The sequence below is a fragment of the Lepidochelys kempii genome, chromosome 20, assembly GCF_965140285.1.
Source record: "Lepidochelys kempii isolate rLepKem1 chromosome 20, rLepKem1.hap1, whole genome shotgun sequence".
Classification (NCBI taxonomy): domain Eukaryota; kingdom Metazoa; phylum Chordata; order Testudines; family Cheloniidae; genus Lepidochelys; species Lepidochelys kempii.
The window spans coordinates 26,618,358-26,637,242 of record NC_136399.1 but is presented as its reverse complement, the minus strand read 5'-3'; the positions used below and the strand labels follow the sequence as shown (position 1 = coordinate 26,637,242).

The 18,885-nt window shown below is 53.6% G+C and overlaps 1 protein-coding gene across 3 annotated transcripts in view; it reads right to left on the bottom strand.

Moving 5' to 3' along the window:
• The window catches only part of TYK2 (tyrosine kinase 2), a 65,008-nt gene that overhangs the window by 21,164 nt on the left and 24,959 nt on the right, over positions 1 to 18,885 (bottom strand). For 2 of the 3 annotated variants that reach the window (XM_073318214.2, XM_073318216.1), the window contains exons 1-3: positions 10,546 to 10,651; positions 4,259 to 4,453; positions 2,186 to 2,309 (exon numbers count right to left, since the gene is read on the bottom strand). In XM_073318214.2, the coding sequence (XP_073174315.1) occupies positions 2,186 to 2,309; positions 4,259 to 4,442 (308 nt within the window). In that variant the 5' untranslated portion in view covers positions 4,443 to 4,453; positions 10,546 to 10,651. Of the gene's footprint in view, positions 1 to 2,185; positions 2,310 to 4,258; positions 4,454 to 10,545; positions 10,652 to 18,885 lie in introns of those variants that run through there. The other variant, XM_073318215.2, reaches the window with a different exon arrangement.

The following is an 18,885-nucleotide window of genomic DNA, read 5'->3' as shown; positions in this document are numbered from 1 at the left end:
CAAGCAAGCTACCGTCACAGGCCCTAAGCCTGCCAAAGGCCTCTCCGGACACAGGTGTGGGTAGAATCAGGGGCTCCTCGAAGCACAGAGTGCACCGTCTCACATGGACTGTCCAGCATCTCACACAGCAAAGCTCTGATCCAAGCTGGATGAGTTAGGAGAGGGAAGCTTGCAGCACGGCCGCTTGCATCCCAGAGGCCCCTCATGCTGGCTGCTGAAGACACAGCAACAGTGCCTGCCCAGAATGCTCACGGTCTGAAAGGCAAGAGGCGGCGGCCGGGGAGGGAGGAGGTAACAGCAACAAAGGCACATTGTACAAAGACTGGCAGGCCACACAACTGGTAGCCAGAGCACTGTCAGCTCACCAGCTGTCTTGCGTCTGCACTGTGGCTAGAGGCCTCTAGTCTCCCTGCTCGGCACCTCTCCCCAGCACCCTGCTCCGCTATTAAAGACCACCTCTGACGTATTGCTCTTTGGACTGTATCCAGAGGGGCTAGCCCGGAGCAGGACCCTGCTGCGCTGGGCCCCTTACACCCATATGGGAGAGTCGCTATGGAAATGGGGCAGAGGCACAAACTGCAGCCAAAGCGAGTTTGTTGTTTCCACTGCCCGCGTCCTCCCCAGAACCCTCAAAGCCACAGCTCAGTCTGCGGTAGCGAGCACGAAGGTATTCTGACGCTCACACACACGGAGACGCAATTTCCTGCAGCCGCGCTCCACCGTGGATGGCTTAGCCACCCATCCGGACTGAGGACAGAGTAGCAACAGAGCTGCACCTAGCTGAGCCTCGGAGGGGAAGGAAACAGAGCGCGGCTGCCGGGAGATCGTAGCATCCAACACGAGCCATTTGTAATCTCGGGGCTGGATGGGGCCGTTGCATCAGGCTGTCCGTTGTCAATGTGACCTATGCTCTGTCCAACCCAAGGGCTCAGCTGCCAGAAACCTATGCTCTATCTGCACTCAGACTGCATGTGTCCTCACCTTTGGTACAGAGACTGTGGCCTATAGCGATGTTGTTTAGAGCAACAAAAAAACTACATATCCCAGCATGCTTTGCCCACCTTGAGCTGAGCAGCTAAGCATGCTGGGATATGTGGTCTGCGCTGAAGAGGAGGTTGGCAACAGGCTGCTTCTTAGAAGCCCAAGATCCACACTCCAGTACCATGGCAATGCACACGGCCAAAGCCCTCCCACACAGACCCTTTGGCCACTGCTGATTTACAGGCCGGCAGCGCAGTGCCAGTCAGATGGTCTCTGACTGGTCAGCACAGTCCTCGGCACCTGCATACCGGACAGTGACATCCGAGAGGCCTACAAGCAAACATTCCACCTTCTAATGAGCAGCGCACTGGTGCCAAGGAGGAAAGTTGCCAGAGGGGAGCTTCACAGGACCTAATAAAATCCCAGACCTGTAATCACTGGTCACTTTTGCCTTTATTAGGACTCAGACGCTATAAAAATGAGCCTGAAAGCCCTGCTGATCCGATGGTGACCGCATTCTAGGAGGATATGCTGGGTCACGCAGCCAGATTCCCACGATATGTAAGAGCCTCACCGAGAGGATATCAATAAGCAGAGCCCACACACTACTCTCTTCATACCTGGAGACCTAGATCAACACGCTGCCCCCCAGTCACAGGTAGAATGAGTTCAGTGGGTCTTAGCCTATTTCCCTTTGGGCCTTTGTCCACGTCGCCAGCACCACGTAATAACGTGACTGGTAGATTCTGCTCAGGAGAAGCCCAAGTCTGGAAGAGCAGAAGCAGAGCTGACTGTGGGGAGCACAGACTTGAACAGCAGGGGATGTGGGTTGGGATTGAGGGGCACAAAGAACCTTGTGAACAGATTTCCACTGCACCGTCCAGCTCTCAGCCATGCAGTCAGCCCAAGTGAGACCCAGAAAGGCGTGCACAGCCTCTCACCTCCCCAGAGATGCTGCCCGGTCGCTATTTGACCTGACGCCAACCTTCATCCAGGTTTCTTAATTGCTTCTGTTGCCTCCCTTCCCAGGTAACCAGGCAAACCACCAAGGGATGCCTCTCCTTAGCATGAGCGTTCCTATTCAAATGCCTGGCACATTACCCCATAGCATCTGGCTAAGGGGCCCCTCACCCCTGAACTGCAGCTGGCAAAAGCAGAGAGTGTGTGGGGAGCCACCTGTGACCCCCCAGGGAGCAATTCTCACCTCATGCGGAAGAACAGATTCAGGTTGGTGTCTTTGCTGATTTCAAACACATGGTTGGGAGGGAGCCAGACTCTGGTCTGCACATCACAGAGCGCGAAGAGGCTGTAGCAGAGCGGCGTGATCCCTGCAGGAGACAAGAGAATTCCTGTGTGATGGCAGGGGCTCATTTCCCCTCTGCCCCTGCTTTAAACTGCATGGTTTTATAGCTGCTGCAAAGCTGCTTCTCTCATTGTCTTGACCTGAAAGCTGTTCCCAGTTCTCTCCTCCCCATTACAGGATTTTACTGGTAACAGACTCCTTCACTGAGTGCCAACAGCAGGCATAGTGCCTGATGCTCTGAGACTCAAGATCTAGGCCCAAGTCCCACAGTGCGAGCACGGAATTAGCTTTTTCTGAGCCATGCAGACATCACGCGACAGCTCATGAATTTAAAGGTACTTATTAAAACTAGCCTGCTTTTAACAATAATCCTCATAGCTCGCTTTTAAATAGCACTTCGGCCGCAGATCTCTAAGGGCTTTACAAAGCAGGTCAGTATCATTAACTCTGTTTTGCAGATGGGGAAACAAACACACGGAGGGACAGTGACTTGCCCAAGGTCACCCAGCAGCAGGTCAGTGGTGGAACCAAGATTAGAATCCAGGTCTCCTGAGTCCCAGTCCAGTGCTCTCTGCATCAGGCCACACTGCATCCTCCAGAGACATCGTCACACCCCAGGCTGGTTGCTTACAGGCAGCCAGTTGGCCTGACAAGCCTCTCAGCAGTGTGACGGGTTTTGTGGGGTTGGGATTTTTTTAAACTTCACCAAGCAGAAAACACCACGATGGTTTGTCAGCTGGCCTCATGCAGGAGGAAAGGGGGTTTGCAGCAAACCCGGTGTTAACAGGCACTTCAGCCGCTCCCTCCTCCTCCCAGTGGACAGGGAAATACCCCTGCACAGACAGTCAGGGCAGCCCTGGCAGCTCGGCTCTGACGGGGCCTAAGAACCAGGCCCCGATGACATCTACAGCTCCTGTGGCTCACCAGGGAAAGTCCCCGGAGAGCGGCAGACCATTTATCGTGCGAGGATGCCAACAAGTCAGAGGCCATGTCACCACACTCGAGCTAGTCATGCTCCGTACCTCAGCCTTCCAGTAAAGCCCGACAGCCAGAGCACAGGGGAAGAGGGAGATTCATCCCAATGCCTAGGAATGCCAGAGACACAGGAGGCTAGAGCCCATGGTCCTGATTAGTAAGAGCTACAGCTCTAATGGACACAGAGCTTCTATGGGCAACGTGAACTCTCAACACATAGCCAGGGGGACTCGGTGGTGACAGGGGAAGGTAGGAATTAGAGCCTTTTGCCTCTGGTCAGGGACTGGCTGGCTCAGAGCGGGGAGGTGGTCAGGGGATGGAGTAACAGCCCTTTCAGCTCCACAGCACCAGCCCATGGCTGGTATCGTCCTAATGACGTGATTCATAATCCCCAGTGGACAGAGCAACATCATCGCAGACAGCACTGGCCAGCGAGAGCTCTGGGTGACACAGAACAAGGTTCCTTGCATACGCAGTGGGCACATGCAGAGGGTGCCAGGGCCGGGCTGGCCCTGCGGCTGCCTTCATAGACAGGGCAGAGGGTGGCTTGCAGAGTGGCTGCACACTAGCAACCCGGGGTCACACGAGTTCACAGTTCTTGGCATCTTAGGAGGACACTGGCCCCAACCGCCCCTTGAAGCTAAAGGAAAGGACCAGCTTTGGATCGTACCCCACGGGGCAGCAACAGACAGGGCGGGCAGGAAGAAAACGTTATAACGACACTGGCTCTGCCGTAACACCTGCGCTGCTCGCTGGCCCAGCGGGCTACCAGCATCATAGGGCAGCAGAGGAATCCTTTGTCTTTGAGTCTGAAGCGAGGGATCAGCCCACACGACCTCTCACCCCAATGCAGCGCTGGGCAGTGACCCTCCCTGGCAGGCCCAGCAGCGTTAAGCCCAAGCGATTGCTCAGAGCCCTGTCTTTGGGGCAGGGGCAGGCTCACGTAGGCTTGTCTGGAGAGGCGGTAGCCCAGGGACACTCCAGGCTGCCAGCGCTCACCGATTTTCTGGGCAATGTTGATGCAGATCTCCTCTGCGCTCAGCACCCCCTGCGTGTAGGTCTGGCACCGCTCCTCCTCCTCGCCATTCCAGTGCAGGTACACCTTCAGGCCCCCGCCCACCGAGAAGCAGCAGCCCTCCACGTCTGACTCACTGTGCTTCACCGCACACTGGCACAGAGACATCTCGCCGATGCCTGAGAGGAGAGAGGGAAGCGTTTGTAAGAAAAGGGTGGGGCGATCTCTGGTAGGACTCAGGGCAGTGTTGCAAGTGTCTCTGGGCGTGACGGCATCAAAGGAACGCTGCTGCTCCGGCTCACTGGTGAGACGTGTGCTGCGGGTGCTTGTGTCCCAGATTCCTTCTGGGTCCAGTCAGGGACCAGCCAGCTGGAAGAAGCCTGCCATGGCTGCATTCAGTAGGGGAGGGGCCCCAGAAAGGCAGCAAGTCCAGCAGGGAGAAGAAAGAAGAACTAGCCGTCCAGTGAGGAGTGAAGCTTCAATGCAGAACCACAAATGCCCTGGGCCAGCTCCCAACATTTGCCTCTGAGTGATGGGGTCCCTACGACACCCCCTCCCCCAGGGTGGAGGAACACCAGCCCCACAAAGCACAGTCACCCTCCCTTAAGCCTTACAACAACAGGGACATACTCTGGCCCTCACTCCACCACCCAATTACTCTGCAATAGCTGAGCTTGCCGCACCCCACCTAAACGACTGGGGGAAGCAAGGGGTCAGCGCCCGGAACCCTGAAAGCAAAGATGTCCTCCCCCTGCTCCCCACCTGCCCCTCACTCTCTGGTGGGGCTCTCTCTCATGGGTGATGAGACAGTGGGCCAGGCTCCACCGCTCTGCTCACACAACAAAGGATCCATCAGCCTTGCAGGTAGGGCCCCCCACAACCCCAGCAGACAAAACACAGCTGGATCCAAGTCTAACAGCACTTTGCCCAGCAGAACACACACGTGACCCAGCGTAAGATACAGACCAAAGACATTTCTCGACTGAGCCAAGAGAGGGAAGGACTTAGATAAGGGGGTGCAGCAAGTCAGTGACAGAAATGGGAACAGAACCCAGGAATCCTGGCTCCCAGCCCTCCCCCGCATTCTAACCCACTAGATCCCAGTCCCCTCCCAGAGTTGGGGAGAACCCAGGAGTCCCAACTCCCTTCTCTCCTGTTCTAATCACAAGCAACACTCTAAGCCAGGGCCCAGTTCTGCCCACAGTTACATGGGTGCTTCCCCCTAGAGAAGCCAGTGGGAGCTGTGCCTTTGTAACAAGGCAGGCCTTGGCCTCGATACCCGGCCAAACATGCAGCCAGGTGCCTTTTGCTGACTAAAGACAGATCTTAGCATACAGCTATTGTCTTCCTCTGCCAGCTCTAGACACATCGTTCAGTGGGGAACTCCCACATAGGAAAGGCAGTATCCTACCATTCCCCGGTATTCATTCCCCACCAGAGCCAACGCCACAGGGCCGGAGGGGACAAAGGAGGTCCTGCCTACCATGCAGCCCGTAAGCAGACTGAAGAACTGCAGAGATAAAAATCCTGCTCCCCGGAGACACAACGGATCACACAGACGCCCAGTGCAACAGCAGCTTGCCGCAAGATTTATGGGGCTCGTCTCCAGAGTAACTCAGGAGGGGGAGAAAGGCGAACCTCTTGGGTCTGTAGTTTTGCATCTCTGGCAGGCGATACCACAATGAGCATTAAGCACGTGCGACCACAGAACAGGATATAAGCACCGGGCTCGCTTTGACCTCAGACACGCCTGGGGAGCTCAGAAAAACGGGCTAGTCCCAGTGACAACAGAGACTGCATATGCCATGCTGCCATGGAGCCACAATAGGGCCTGGATGTGCAGAAACTAGACATCCGCACGCACACGCCCAGTGCTGGAGATGGGAGCAGACAGAGCCACACAGTAAAACACACCCCCCCATTCCAGAGTGGATTAAGCCACTCCAGAAGGCCAAACAGCCCCACGCAGTACTGGTTCCCAGGATAAAGCCTGGCTGATCCTTTTCTGTTTGGGGAAGGAGGCGGCTGTCAGCAAAACAGCTGAAGAAAATGCAGCTGTTTAGGTTTTTAAGCAAATACACCAGAGACCTTACTAGGTGTCTGCTGCCTGTGAGTGCTCTGTGCATTTCAGTGGCTTGCCACAGGAGCTAGATTGTGGGGGGAGGGTGGGTGTTGTGCTCGAGTGAGTAGGCTTATCTCAAGCCACCACTCACTCCTGGGGGAGCTCATCAGATATGTCCATCCCCCTCATTCCCTGCATGCTACTGCATGGCTGGTTACTCCAGGGAGCAGGAAGGTTAAATTATTGCCAGGTCATGTTCCTCCTATTGACTCAGCAGAGGAACGCTGCACAGCATAGACCAGTGTCACTTTCTGGAGCGTGGGCTGCCGGGTTTGATTTACTCTTGCTGGGGAAGAGGAAAGGGGGAGAAGAGAGGATAAAACGACAGTGAGAAGCAGTTTTCTAGGGATTCCTCATCCATACCCGGTTCCAGACAGGGGACCTAGTGGAGGAAAGACGGGTTCCTTTGGGTTCTGTCCTGCTGCTCAGAGGACAAAGCCTCTCAAACCTCAGTGCTTAACAGGATCCCTCAGACACATCCTCACGCTAAACCTTGGCACAGTTCCCCACCCCTGCCAATGACCAGAATGGAATCCAAAACAGACAGCTCTTCCTCCTCTCAAAAAGCCTTGCTTCCTCATTTCTATAAACCAGGCAACGTGAAGATTTGCTTCCCCCGTGTTGGCTTTGCCCCTGCATTCAGTTGGTGGGAGGGCTCAATGCCTCCAACTCTAAGGAGCTGCAGACACTCGGCACCAGCACCCCATGCTCCCACAGAAGCCAACAGGGCATGTGCACTGCACCTTTGGAAAATCAGAACCTTTATCAGCCCTGCAGGCAGGCTACCCGCTGGCAGCAACGGAGATGGTGGTTTTCAGCAGTCCATTATTCTGGGGAAGAGCTCAAAGGGTTTTTCCAGCTTTCAAGTTGCAACGTCAACAGTTTGACAAAGCAAAACACAGGAAAAACGTTGACAATTACAGGAGTCTGGGGTTTATTTCGTATTCATTAAGTTCCATAACAGTATGGAGGCACAGGAACTGGGGAAACCCAAACTGGTCTGCAAAGTTGCGGGTTCTTGATTTAAGGACCCTGGGGGTGTCCCAGGGTTGTGACCACACTGCCCCTCCCATATTGCTAAATAGAAGTGTGGAGGGGTCTCAGAATGGAAGCTATTGACAGCCACTGCCCTAAATGTTTTCCTTTGGCTTCCCCCATTTTCACCGGTGGCCTCTCTCCTGTCCCTTGTAACAGGGACAAGTGCTCCAAAATATTTGCTGTTCCTGGAGAGCAGGAATCCTGTTGATTCAGGCCTCCGGACCTTAGGGCAAGAGCGAAGCTGGCAAGATGTCAGAAACACACATCGTCAATGTCTGTGGTTTATTTTCACCCACATGAAGGCCTGGGGACCTGTCACCAGAGAAAGCCCCTAGAGCAGACAGGCAAAACTGCTGTTCACCACACTTTGCAATGTGGTGAGTCCCCCCCTGCTTGCAACTGGAGTACAGCTGCACGTCTGCAAATCATGGCCTACGGCGGCTTTGTCCATCTACGCTAGAGATCTGCAGTGGTAAATCTACACCAATGGCTGCAACTGGGCATGTCTCCAGTGCAGACAGATCCTAAGCAACCATAAACTCAAGGCTCAGGGGAGAAGAACTGGACACCAACTAAAGAGCAGATCACCAAAGCCAAAGCGGAGGCACTTCCCTTCTTCATAGCAGCACCCCTTCAGGAACCTAGACTTTGTCTACACACACAAATTGCGCTGGTTTACCTTAAACTGTTTTTGAAACCAATTTAGTTAAGCCAGTGCCTACCAGTGTGGACATTCTTATTTTGGTTTAAGAGTGGCTCATCTGGGCTTGAGTTAAACAGATTCCTGATGGACTTAAGATAAATCAAAATGAGCCCAGCTTAAACCAACAGATCAGTGTCCATTCAGCCTTTTGCACCGATTTAATCAATTGGTTAAAACCAGTTGAAGTCAAACAAATGCAGTTGGGGCAGGCAGGCGAGCCTCTATTCACCAAACCTTCACTCTGGCTTCGACCTAACCACCCCTAAGAGATCACCTCTGCAGCACCACCCTGCCAAAGGAGGGCCAAAGCCTCACCTGGTGTAAACAGACACAGCCGCTCCACTGTCTTCAGTGAAGCTAGGCCCACTGACACCCGCTGAGGTTCCGGCCCCCAGCGCTTACACTTTAATCTTTATATTAATACACTTGGAACCTCCTGGACATACAATTGCCTACACCGAATAACCACAAAGTCCCTTTGTCTCTTCCTGGCGTAGGTTACAAGAGCCCATGGCTGGAAGTTGAAACTACATAGATTTAGACTGGAAACAAGGGGCAAAGTTTTAACCACGGAGGTCATTAGCCATGGGAACAACTTACTAAGGCCTGGGATGGGTTCTCCATCATGGGCAATTTTAAAATCAACATTGGATTTTGCTCTAGTTCAACCGAGGAATTAATCTGGGGAAGTAACATGGCCCATGTTCTGCAGGAGGTTAGACCAGAGAGCGGGAATGGTCCCTTCCAGGCTTTGAACCGGTGAATCTGGTCTACTTTGCTCTTGCCTGTCAAGTCAGCTCAATAGATTCTCACCCCAGAAGGGGCCATTGGGACCAGCTAGTCTCACCTGAGTCTACCCTGGAGACTATCTACTCCCTGAGGCAAGGACCTACTACAAGGCCTAGAGGATCAGCCTTCTGTACTCTCCCTTGCCTTGGAAATTAGAGGAGCCCCCCCAAAGGTTAAGCCCACAAGGGCTTCAGGGCAAGGAACCGTTTGAAACTGCTGCTCATGTTCTCTGCTCGGCTAAGGAAAGAATAAAAACAGATCCAAGATGAGCCACATGCTCCCACAAGCCAAGAGCTTCACCCGGGAAAAATTAAAGGGAAGACGCACACCAGCCGGGATATCAAGAAAATCCTGCACCTCCAGGAAGGGTGGAGCGGGGGGCCCACGGTCAGACAGAGAGCACCCCAACTCAAAGAAGTCCATGGGAAAGGTGGCGTCAGAGGGCATGCTGGCAGCGCCCTGGCCCCTGGGAGGGCAGCTGTTTTGCATTCAACAAGCAAGTCAGCTGTCGGAGGTTCACACTTCTTGTGCCCCTCCCCACTAGCACAGGAGGGGAGCTGGCATCTTCCCGCAACTGACACCCCACTGCCCCCACAACACCCCATTTCTGCTGCAGCCAGCCTGACTCCTCCTCATGCCGGACACCCCTTCTCCCAGCTTCTGCGCCGCAGCCTCCTGGCCCCTCTCCCGTCCCAGAGCAGCGGACAGCCTCGCCAGGGCCAGAGGGGTTAGACTTGACAGAGGAAGGAGATAGACGAGGCGTTCCCATCTCCATGACTCCCCCACTCTTTCCAGCAGCAGAGCCACCTACGCCCGCTTTCCCCCACTCCCTGACACCCCTCATCCACCTCCTGGCCCCCCCCGTACCCCTCCCGATCAGCCCTTCCTCTCTGACCCCTCATCCACCTCCTGGCATCCCCCCCCCCGCTTCCCGCCACCCCAGTCCTCCCACAGATCCCTGCCATCCCCATACCCTCCCCCTTCCCTACAGACAGCCCCTCTTCCCAGGGCCAGCCCCCTCCTGCCCATACCCCCTGCCCCCACCCCACCCCTCCCCTCTTCCCAGGGCCAGCCAGCCCCCCCCACTCCCTACCCACCTCCCATGCCCCCCCCAACTTCCCTACAGACAGCCCCTCTTCCCAGGCCCAGCCCCCTCCTGCCCCCGCCCAGCCCCCTACCCCACCCCTCTTCCCAGGGCCAGCCCCCTCCTGCCCATACCCCCTGCCCCCACCCCACCCCTCCCCTCTTCCCAGGGCCAGCCAGCCCCCCCCACTCCCTACCCACCTCCCATGCCCCCCCCAACTTCCCTACAGACAGCCCCTCTTCCCAGGCCCAGCCCCCTCCTGCCCCCGCCCAGCCCCCTCCTGCCCCCCACCCCACCCCTCTTCCCAGGGCCAGCCCCCTCCTGCCCCCCACCCCACCCCTCCCCTCTTCCCAGGACCAGCCCCCTCCTGCCCCCCACCCCACCCCTCTTCCCAGGACCAGCCCCCTCCTGCCCATACCCCCTGCCCCCACCCCACCCCTCTTCCCAGGGCCAGCCAGCCCCCCCCACATCCCACGGCCCCCCCAACTTCCCTACAGACAGCCCCCCCGCCCGCTCCTGCCCCGCCCCCACCTACCCCCGCTGCGGGTCGCGCTCCCCGCCCCAGGCGGCCCGAGCCCGGCCGCCGCGCCAGCGCCTTCAGCTCAGCTCAGCACCGCCGTGAGGCCGCCTCCCATTGGGCCCATGAGCCGCCCGCTCCCATTGGCCGCTCCCACGTCCGGCCTTCCCATTGGCGGCGCCCGCCCCAGCGGCCCGGGCCGGGCGGGGCGGGAGCAACGGGCGCGCCCCGCCCACAAGGGGCGCGGGGCCGACGCTCATTGGCGGCCGCAGCCGGCCCCGCCCCCGGCCCCAGCTGGAGGGGGCGGGGCCCCTGGCTGGAGCGGGGTCCCTGGCGTGGGCGGGGCCCTTGCGGGGCCCCTCCCCCTCCGGTGAGCGCGGCGCCCTACGGGGCCCGGGCTGCCCGCTGCAGAGGTTCCAGTGACCATGACACCCGCTGACCCATGCCCAGGCCCTTAGGAAAGGGCCCCCCCCCAGCACTTTACCAGCCTCCCCGGTCAGCAAACCCATGCGCAGGGGCCCTCCAGCGTCCCCATTTTACAGGCTGGAACACCGAGGCAGCCGCCATGAGACCTCGTGGCACCTCAGAGACCAAGGCATTTATTGGGGCATAAGCCTCCGGGGGCTACAGCCCGCTGCATGGGATGCAGGGAGTGAAAAATACCGTGAGCAGCGGACATATTATAGCACCTGAAAAGATGGGCGTTGCCTTACCAGGTGGGGGCGGTCAGTGCTAAGGAGCCAATTCAGTTAAGGTGGAAGTGGCCTAGCCTCCACCATAGACAAGAAGGGGTGAATTACTTTTGTAGTGCTAACGAGGCCAATGCAATCCAGGTGGCTCATTTCCAACCGTTGACAAGAAGGTGTGAGTAGCACCAGGGGGAAAATTACTTTTTGTAGTGACCCATCCACTCCCAGTCTTTATTCAGGCCTAATTTGATGGTGTCCAGTTTGCAAATTAATCCCAGTTCTGCAGTTTCTCGGAGAAAGTAGAAAGGAGTTTATGCCCGGCCTGCCCCCGTCCATTACCATATTGACAATAGAGAGACTATAGCAGTGCAAACAACCACTTGGGCCCACAGACCGCACGAGAGAAGACACTTTGTTCTGACTCAGTGAGTTAGTGCAACCAGAGATCAGCTGTTAAGGTGCAGCTATCATTTCTAGGGTCAGGGTTTCAAGCACTCTAGATGGGTGGCTCCCCCCTGCTACTTGACCTTAAGAGGTGATGGATTTTATTAATTTGCCCACAATGAAGCTCTGCTTAGATGTGAACCCAACTATTATACACAGTAGCAGGAAAGTTCAGTCCGAGCAAGAGAAGTGTAAATGTCTCAGCTCTCAGAACTCCCACCGAGCTTCGGACGAAGGACATCATCTATTAGCAGCCACTCGTTCCTCAGATCTTGGCTGTCAGCAGCTCCACCTGCAGCTGGACTGTCCGACAGCAACTGCTCATGGTTCATCAGCAAGGCCTGCAGAGGCCGAGCCTCAGCAGAGGCAGGATGTTAGAACTACGAGTATTGCAGTTTGGCTAAGACAGCAATGTTCTTCCTTTTCTCCCCGGCCTCCACAGTGTAGCAGCTGAATACAGGGTTATTCATCCCTTCCTGCACTGAAGGGGTGCATAATTTAAGCGATGGAGACCAAAGTAACTCGGACTTAGACCCCACCAACCCACGTGCCCATCCTGGCCAGAGGGACAGTTCACTGACAGGCTGGAACAAGCAGCAAATAAATTCCTTTATGCTTTCTTCCATACCATCCCTCCTACGCAGGACGGGTTCTCGCAGAACAACCTCAGACTAGGTCCTTGGCCTCCCTCACAGCCCTCCTTAAGAGCTGGCTTTTGTTTGTAGGCATGAGGACAAAAAAATAAATCAGTCTTGTGCTGGTGCGTTGAGAGCACTGCCTGTCATGCTGACCAGCAACGGCTCCGTGCTTCCTTGTACACCCCTCTCTATCCTCACCTGATGGCTCGTCTTATGCTGAGAGCATCCGCTTTTGGGGGAAAGGGCCCCCCCTTTGGTTCTGTGTTTGTACAGCAGGGTCCTGCTCCATGGGGGGGGGGGGGGGGCGGGGGCGCTCCCAGATACTACAATAATAGAAATAAGGAACAATAAGCTAGGCAGGTATATTGTAAAGGCTCAAGCCCACTAATTCAGGTTCATACGTTTATTCATGCTCTTCAGAACCACGTTCCCAATACAAAAGACAGGCTAGAGTCGTGCCAAAGGCTGGATGAGAGGAGCAGACGTGTAGCTAAGCACTAGCCCTAGCAAGTGACAGAGGGGCCTTGGGCTCTGAAAGAGCCTCGGGGAGTTTTCACATTCCTGCCAGTTCAGTGATTCTTCCCCCGCCTCCCAGAGACCAACTTCTCTTGAGTTTGGAATTGGGCCATGAATCATTCCAAACAGAGCAAAGGACGGTTCACAGCCACCCACACATCCGCCCACCCTGCTGGCAAGGAGCTGCCTTCACTTTCACATCTAGAAAGAGGCCCCAGGGGCGGGGAGGGATGGAGGCCATTGGTATAAGAGAGGTTATAAAACCATGAGGAATATCATCAAGGGAAAGGCTGAAAGGGGAGGCACTTGTGTAGAGAGCGAAACCGTGATGAAAACTGAAGAGTAGGGCTTGAAGCTGCTTGTGACTCTCCGAAGCTGGCTAGGAGCCTGCTGTAGAGAATCATCATCTCTCAACACGGAGATGACACAGAACCAAGGTCTTGGCTCCGGCTCCCCTCAAACCCTGACGGAAAAATCACAAGAGGCCTTGCAGAGTAGGCAACTGTCGTAGAGGGGAAAACTAAGGAAGAGAGTGGCTCCAGTTCCAGCTACACTAGAGACCGCTGCCCTCCACTGGGAAGATGCAAATAACAATGTACAGAACAAAGAGTTTCAGAGTAACAGCCGTGTTAGTCTGTATTCGCAAAAAGAAAAGGAGGACTTGTGGCACCTTAGAGACTAACCAATTTATTAGAGCATAAGCTTTCATGAACTACAGCTCACTTCATCGGATGCATGCAGTGGAAAATACAGTGGGGAGATTTATATACACGGAGAACATGAAACATTGGGTGTTACCATACACACTGTAACGAAAGTGATCAGGAAAGGTGAGCTATTACCAGCAAGAGAGCGGGGGGGGGGGACGGGGGGGATGACGACCTTTTATAGTGATAATCAAGGTGGGCCATTTCCAGCAGTTAACAAGAACCTCTGAGGAACAGTGTATGTCGGGGGGGAAATAAACATGGGGAAATAGTTTTACTTTGTGTAATGACCCATCCACTCCCAGTCTCTATTCAAGCCTAAGTTAATGGTGTCCAGTTTGCAAATTAATTCCAATTCAGCAGTCTCTCATCGGAGTCTGTTTTTGAAGTTTTTTTGTTGAAGAATTGTGACTTTTAGGTCTGTAATTGAGGAACCAGAGAGATTGAAGTGTTCTCCGACTGGTTTTTGAATGTTATAATTCTTGACATCTGATTTGTGTCCATTTATTCTTTTATGTAGAGACTGTCCAGTTTGACCAATGTACATGGCAGAGGGGCATTGCTGGCACATGATGGCATAGATCACATTGGTGGATGTGCAGGTGAACGAGCCTCTGATAGTGTGGCTGATGTGATTAGGCCCTATGATGGTGTCCCCTGAATAGATATGTGGACACAGTTGGCAACTGGCTTTATTGCAAGGGTAGGTTCCTGGGTTAGTGGTTCTGTTGTGTGCTGTGTGGTTGCTGGTGAGTATTTGCCTCAGGTTGGGGGGCTGTCTGTAGGCAAGGACTGGCCTGTCTCCCAAGATCTGTGAGAGTGATGGGTCGTCCTTCAGGATAGGTTGTAGATCCTTGATGATGTGTTGGAGGGGTTTTAGTTGGGGGCTGAAGGTGATGGCTAGTGGCGTTCTGTTATTTTCTTTGTTGGGCCTGTCCTGTGGTAGGTAACTTCTGGGAACTCTTCTGGCTCTGTCAATCTGTTTCTTCACTTCAGCAGGTGAGTATTGTAGGTGTAAGAACGCTTGATAGAGATCTTGTAGGTGTTTGTCTCTGTCTGAGGGCTTGTAACTTTTCTTGTCTGCATAGTAAACACTGGTTTCAGAGTAACAGCCGTGTTAGTCTGTATTCGCAAAAAGAAAAGGAGGACTTGTGGCACCTTAGAGACTAACCAATTTATTAGAGCATAAGCTTTCGTGAGCTACAGCTCACTTCTTCAGATGCATATCGTGGAAACTGCAGCAGGCTTTATATATACACAGAGAATATGAAACAATACCTATTCCCACCCCACTGTCCTGCTGGTAATAGCTTATCTAAAGTGATTTCCAGCACAAATCCAGGTTTTCTCACCCTCCACCCCCCCACACAAATTCACTCTCCTGCTGGTGATAGCCCATCCAAAGTGATAACTCTTTACACAATGTGCATGACAATTAAGCTGGGCTATTTCCTGCATAAATCCAGGTTCTCACATCCCCCCCACCCCCATACACACACAAACTCACTCTCCTGCTGGTAATAGCTCATCCAAACTGACCACTCTTCAAGTTAAAATCCAAGTTAAACCAGAACATCTGGGGGGGGGGGGTAGGAAAAAACAAGAGGAAACAGGCTACCTTGCATAATGACTTAGCCACTCCAAGTCTCTATTTAAGCCTAAATTAATAGTATCCAATTTGCAAATGAATTCCAATTCAGCAGTTTCTCGCTGGAGTCTGGATTTGAAGTTTTTTTGTTTTAAGATAGCGACCTTCATGTCTGTGATCGCGTGACCAGAGAGATTGAAGTGTTCTCCGACTGGTTTATGAATGTTATAATTCTTGACATCTGATTTGTGTCCATTTATTCTTTTACGTAGAGACTGTCCAGTTTGACCAATGTACATGGCAGAGGGGCATTGCTGGCACATGATGGCATATATCACATTGGTGGATGTGCAGGTGAACGAGCCTCTGATAGTGTGGCTGATGTTATTAGGCCCTGTGATGGTGTCCCCTGAATAGATATGTGGGCACAGTTGGCAACGGGCTTTGTTGCAAGGGTAAGTTCCTGGGTTAGTGGTTCTGTTGTGTGGTATGTGGTTGTTGGTGAGTATTTGCTTCAGGTTGCGGGGCTGTCTGTAGGCAAGGACTGGCCTGTCTCCCAAGATTTGTGAGAGTGTTGGGTCATCCTTTAGGATAGGTTGTAGATCCTTAATAATGCGTTGGAGGGGTTTTAGTTGGGGGCTGAAGGTGACGGCTAGTGGCGTTCTGTTATTTTCTTTGTTAGGCCTGTCCTGTAGTAGGTAACTTCTGGGAACTCTTCTGGCTCTATCAATCTGTTTCTTTACTTCTGCAGGTGGGTATTGTAGTTGTAAGAAAGCTTGACAGAGATCTTGTAGGTGTTTGTCTCTGTCTGAGGGGTTGGAGCAAATGCGGTTGTATCGCAGAGCTTGGCTGTAGACGATGGATCGTGTGGTGTGGTCAGGGTGAAAGCTGGAGGCATGCAGGTAGGAATAGCGGTCAGTAGGTTTCCGGTATAGGGTGGTGTTTATGTGACCATTGTTTATTAGCACTGTAGTGTCCAGGAAGTGGATCTCTTGTGTGGACTGGACCAGGCTGAGGTTGGTGGTGGGATGGAAATTGTTGAAATCATGGTGGAATTCCTCAAGGGCTTCTTTTCCATGGGTCCAGATGATGAAGATGTCATCAATATAGCGCAAGTAGAGTAGGGGCTTTAGGGGACGAGAGCTGAGGAAGCGTTGTTCTAAATCAGCCATAAAAATGTTGGCATACTGTGGGGCCATGCGGGTACCCATAGCAGTGCCGCTGATCTGAAGGTATACATTGTCCCCAAATGTGAAGTAGTTATGGGTAAGGACAAAGTCACAAAGTTCAGCCACCAGGTTAGCCGTGACATTATCGGGGATAGTGTTCTTGACGGCTTGTAGTCCATCTTTGTGTGGAATGTTGGTGTAGAGGGCTTCTACATCCATAGTGGCCAGGATGGTGTTATCAGGAAGATCACCGATGGATTGTAGTTTCCTCAGGAAGTCAGTGGTGTCTCGAAGGTAGCTGGGAGTGCTGGTAGCGTAGGGCCTGAGGAGGGAGTCTACATAGCCAGACAATCCTGCTGTCAGGGTGCCAATGCCTGAGATGATGGGGCGCCCAGGATTTCCAGGTTTATGGATCTTGGGTAGTAGATAGAATATCCCAGGTCGGGGTTCCAGGGGTGTGTCTGTGCGGATTTGATCTTGTGCTTTTTCAGGAAGTTTCTTGAGCAAATGCTGTAGTTGCTTTTGGTAACTCTCAGTGGGATCAGAGGGTAATGGCTTGTAGAAACTCGTGTTGGAGAGCTGCCAGTACTCAGTTGAGCGGGTCCAGCCATGGAACCAGGTTCCAGAGGGACTAGATGAATCCAGAATCTGACCGCCTGCTCGGAAACACAGCAAAACCTTTCTCTTCCTTATGATCAAGCTTTTCTGGCATCATCAGACAGATGTTCACATCCTTCTCCCCAGCTCCCATCCAAAACAGCCTGCTCCATGAAGAGCTTCCTAGAACTCACAGCCAGACTCTGGACTTGCCTATTGTGACTCTACATTTCATCAGAGATACTCAGAGACAAAGGTGATGAACACTGAATGACGTACAGCCCCCAGCCCAATGCTACATGCCTGAATGTCACACAGGCACTCCATCCACACCCCTCCCTGCCTGGAGAGAGGCTGTCCCTGCTACTCCACCAGCCAGTCCCTCGCTTTACAGCCCCCTTTGGTGGCTAGAGATTCAGTCCAATTCCTAACAGAGAGCTTCACTCTCCTATGCCAATGCCCCCGCTTATCAGCAGCATGTTGATGCCCAGGTTATACCTATACTGGGCACAAGCAGAACTGTCAACCTGGGCACTTTGCACCAGAACTAAATTCACTTCCAAGAGAGAGGCAGTTTCATTGTCCTTATTGCCACACGCATACTCACAAGTGCACACCCAGAGGCTGTGCTAGCCCACTGGGGGCCTAAGCAGCAATGTTTTTAGGGTCCCCCCCTTACACCTCACCCACCCACTCTAAATTCCCATTCTATTATTTCCACAAACAAAAAAACCCCACATCAACATCTACTAAATACATGTTAAAAAGCCCAAATTAAATAAGATGAATGGTATTTCAGGAGTACTACCAAATTGGGGCCCCCAGCAATTGCTTAGTCTGCGTCTGTCTACCGCCACCACTGCACATGCCTGTCAATGCCCTTTCCGACCCGGCAGGCACAAAGGCAAGCTCTGGTCTGAGTCACACTGGCTGGGCCGCTGTCCTGCTCACTCACCCCTGCTGGATCCTCCAGCCTGAACCCCCACAGGAGCGATGTGTGAAGGCAGATTTGGATCGCGTCTCCCAGACCGTGCTGGTATGTCACTCTTCATGCCAAGGCTCATGCTATCACCAAGCAGACCCCCCCTCTGGCTCCAAGAAGGGGCTGAGAACTTTTAAAAGCAGGTTTTAGGTCTCTGGGCACAGCCCTTGCCATGTGGCTCGTAGGGTGTTGATTTGTAGCACTGCATGTTTTCCAATCTCACACTGGGACCAGTCATGCTTTCCACAGGGCCTTCATGCCAGGAAGTTAAGGCAGGGCAGAGAACATTGCATCTCCATTTTACAGATGGGGAAACGGAAGCAGAGAAGGGAAAACACTTGTCCAGGGATCTGTCCCCACAGGCATTGCTAGTACCGACCTACCACACCCAAGCCAGGGGACACACCACTTAACAAGCTGGTCACTTGTCCAGCATTTCGCTCAGAAACGTGCGTGTGCCCCAAATTCTTTATACATATATTTCCCTCTCAACCTTCCTCCCTGCACCCACATGGCCCTAGCTCTGGGTACACAACAGCGACTGCATTCCATAGTACATGGAGTCCCAGCCAAAGCTAGGGAATCGGATAATAAATGCCTTTATTCAGTCAGTAGAGTTGTCTCCCTCCCTGACAGCTTCTGAAAATGGAGGAAATGAAGCATTCCAGCTAGAAGACCCAGGGTCCCCCCATCTGCAGCCCACCTCCTTGGGCAGTTAGTATCGGGCGGAAGCAGCAGAACCTGGGCCTAACACCCAAGCCCTTCCCACCCACTGGGCAGGCCTGGCCCAAGGCCAAGGAATTGCATAAGGAAGTTTTGGTGTGGAGTCAGCACAGCGTGATCCCAGCTGGACCAGAGTCAAACTGGCACCCCTAAGCCCATTGATATTCTACTGCCAACTCCCTGCTTTGCTACACCTGGGCACGGGATTTGCCTGTTAAAAATTCAGGTGGATTTTGCCTTGTGCTATTCTACCATGGCACTCCCTAGGGCTGCTCCCCCTTTGAATGCGGCAAAGCAGGCCGGTT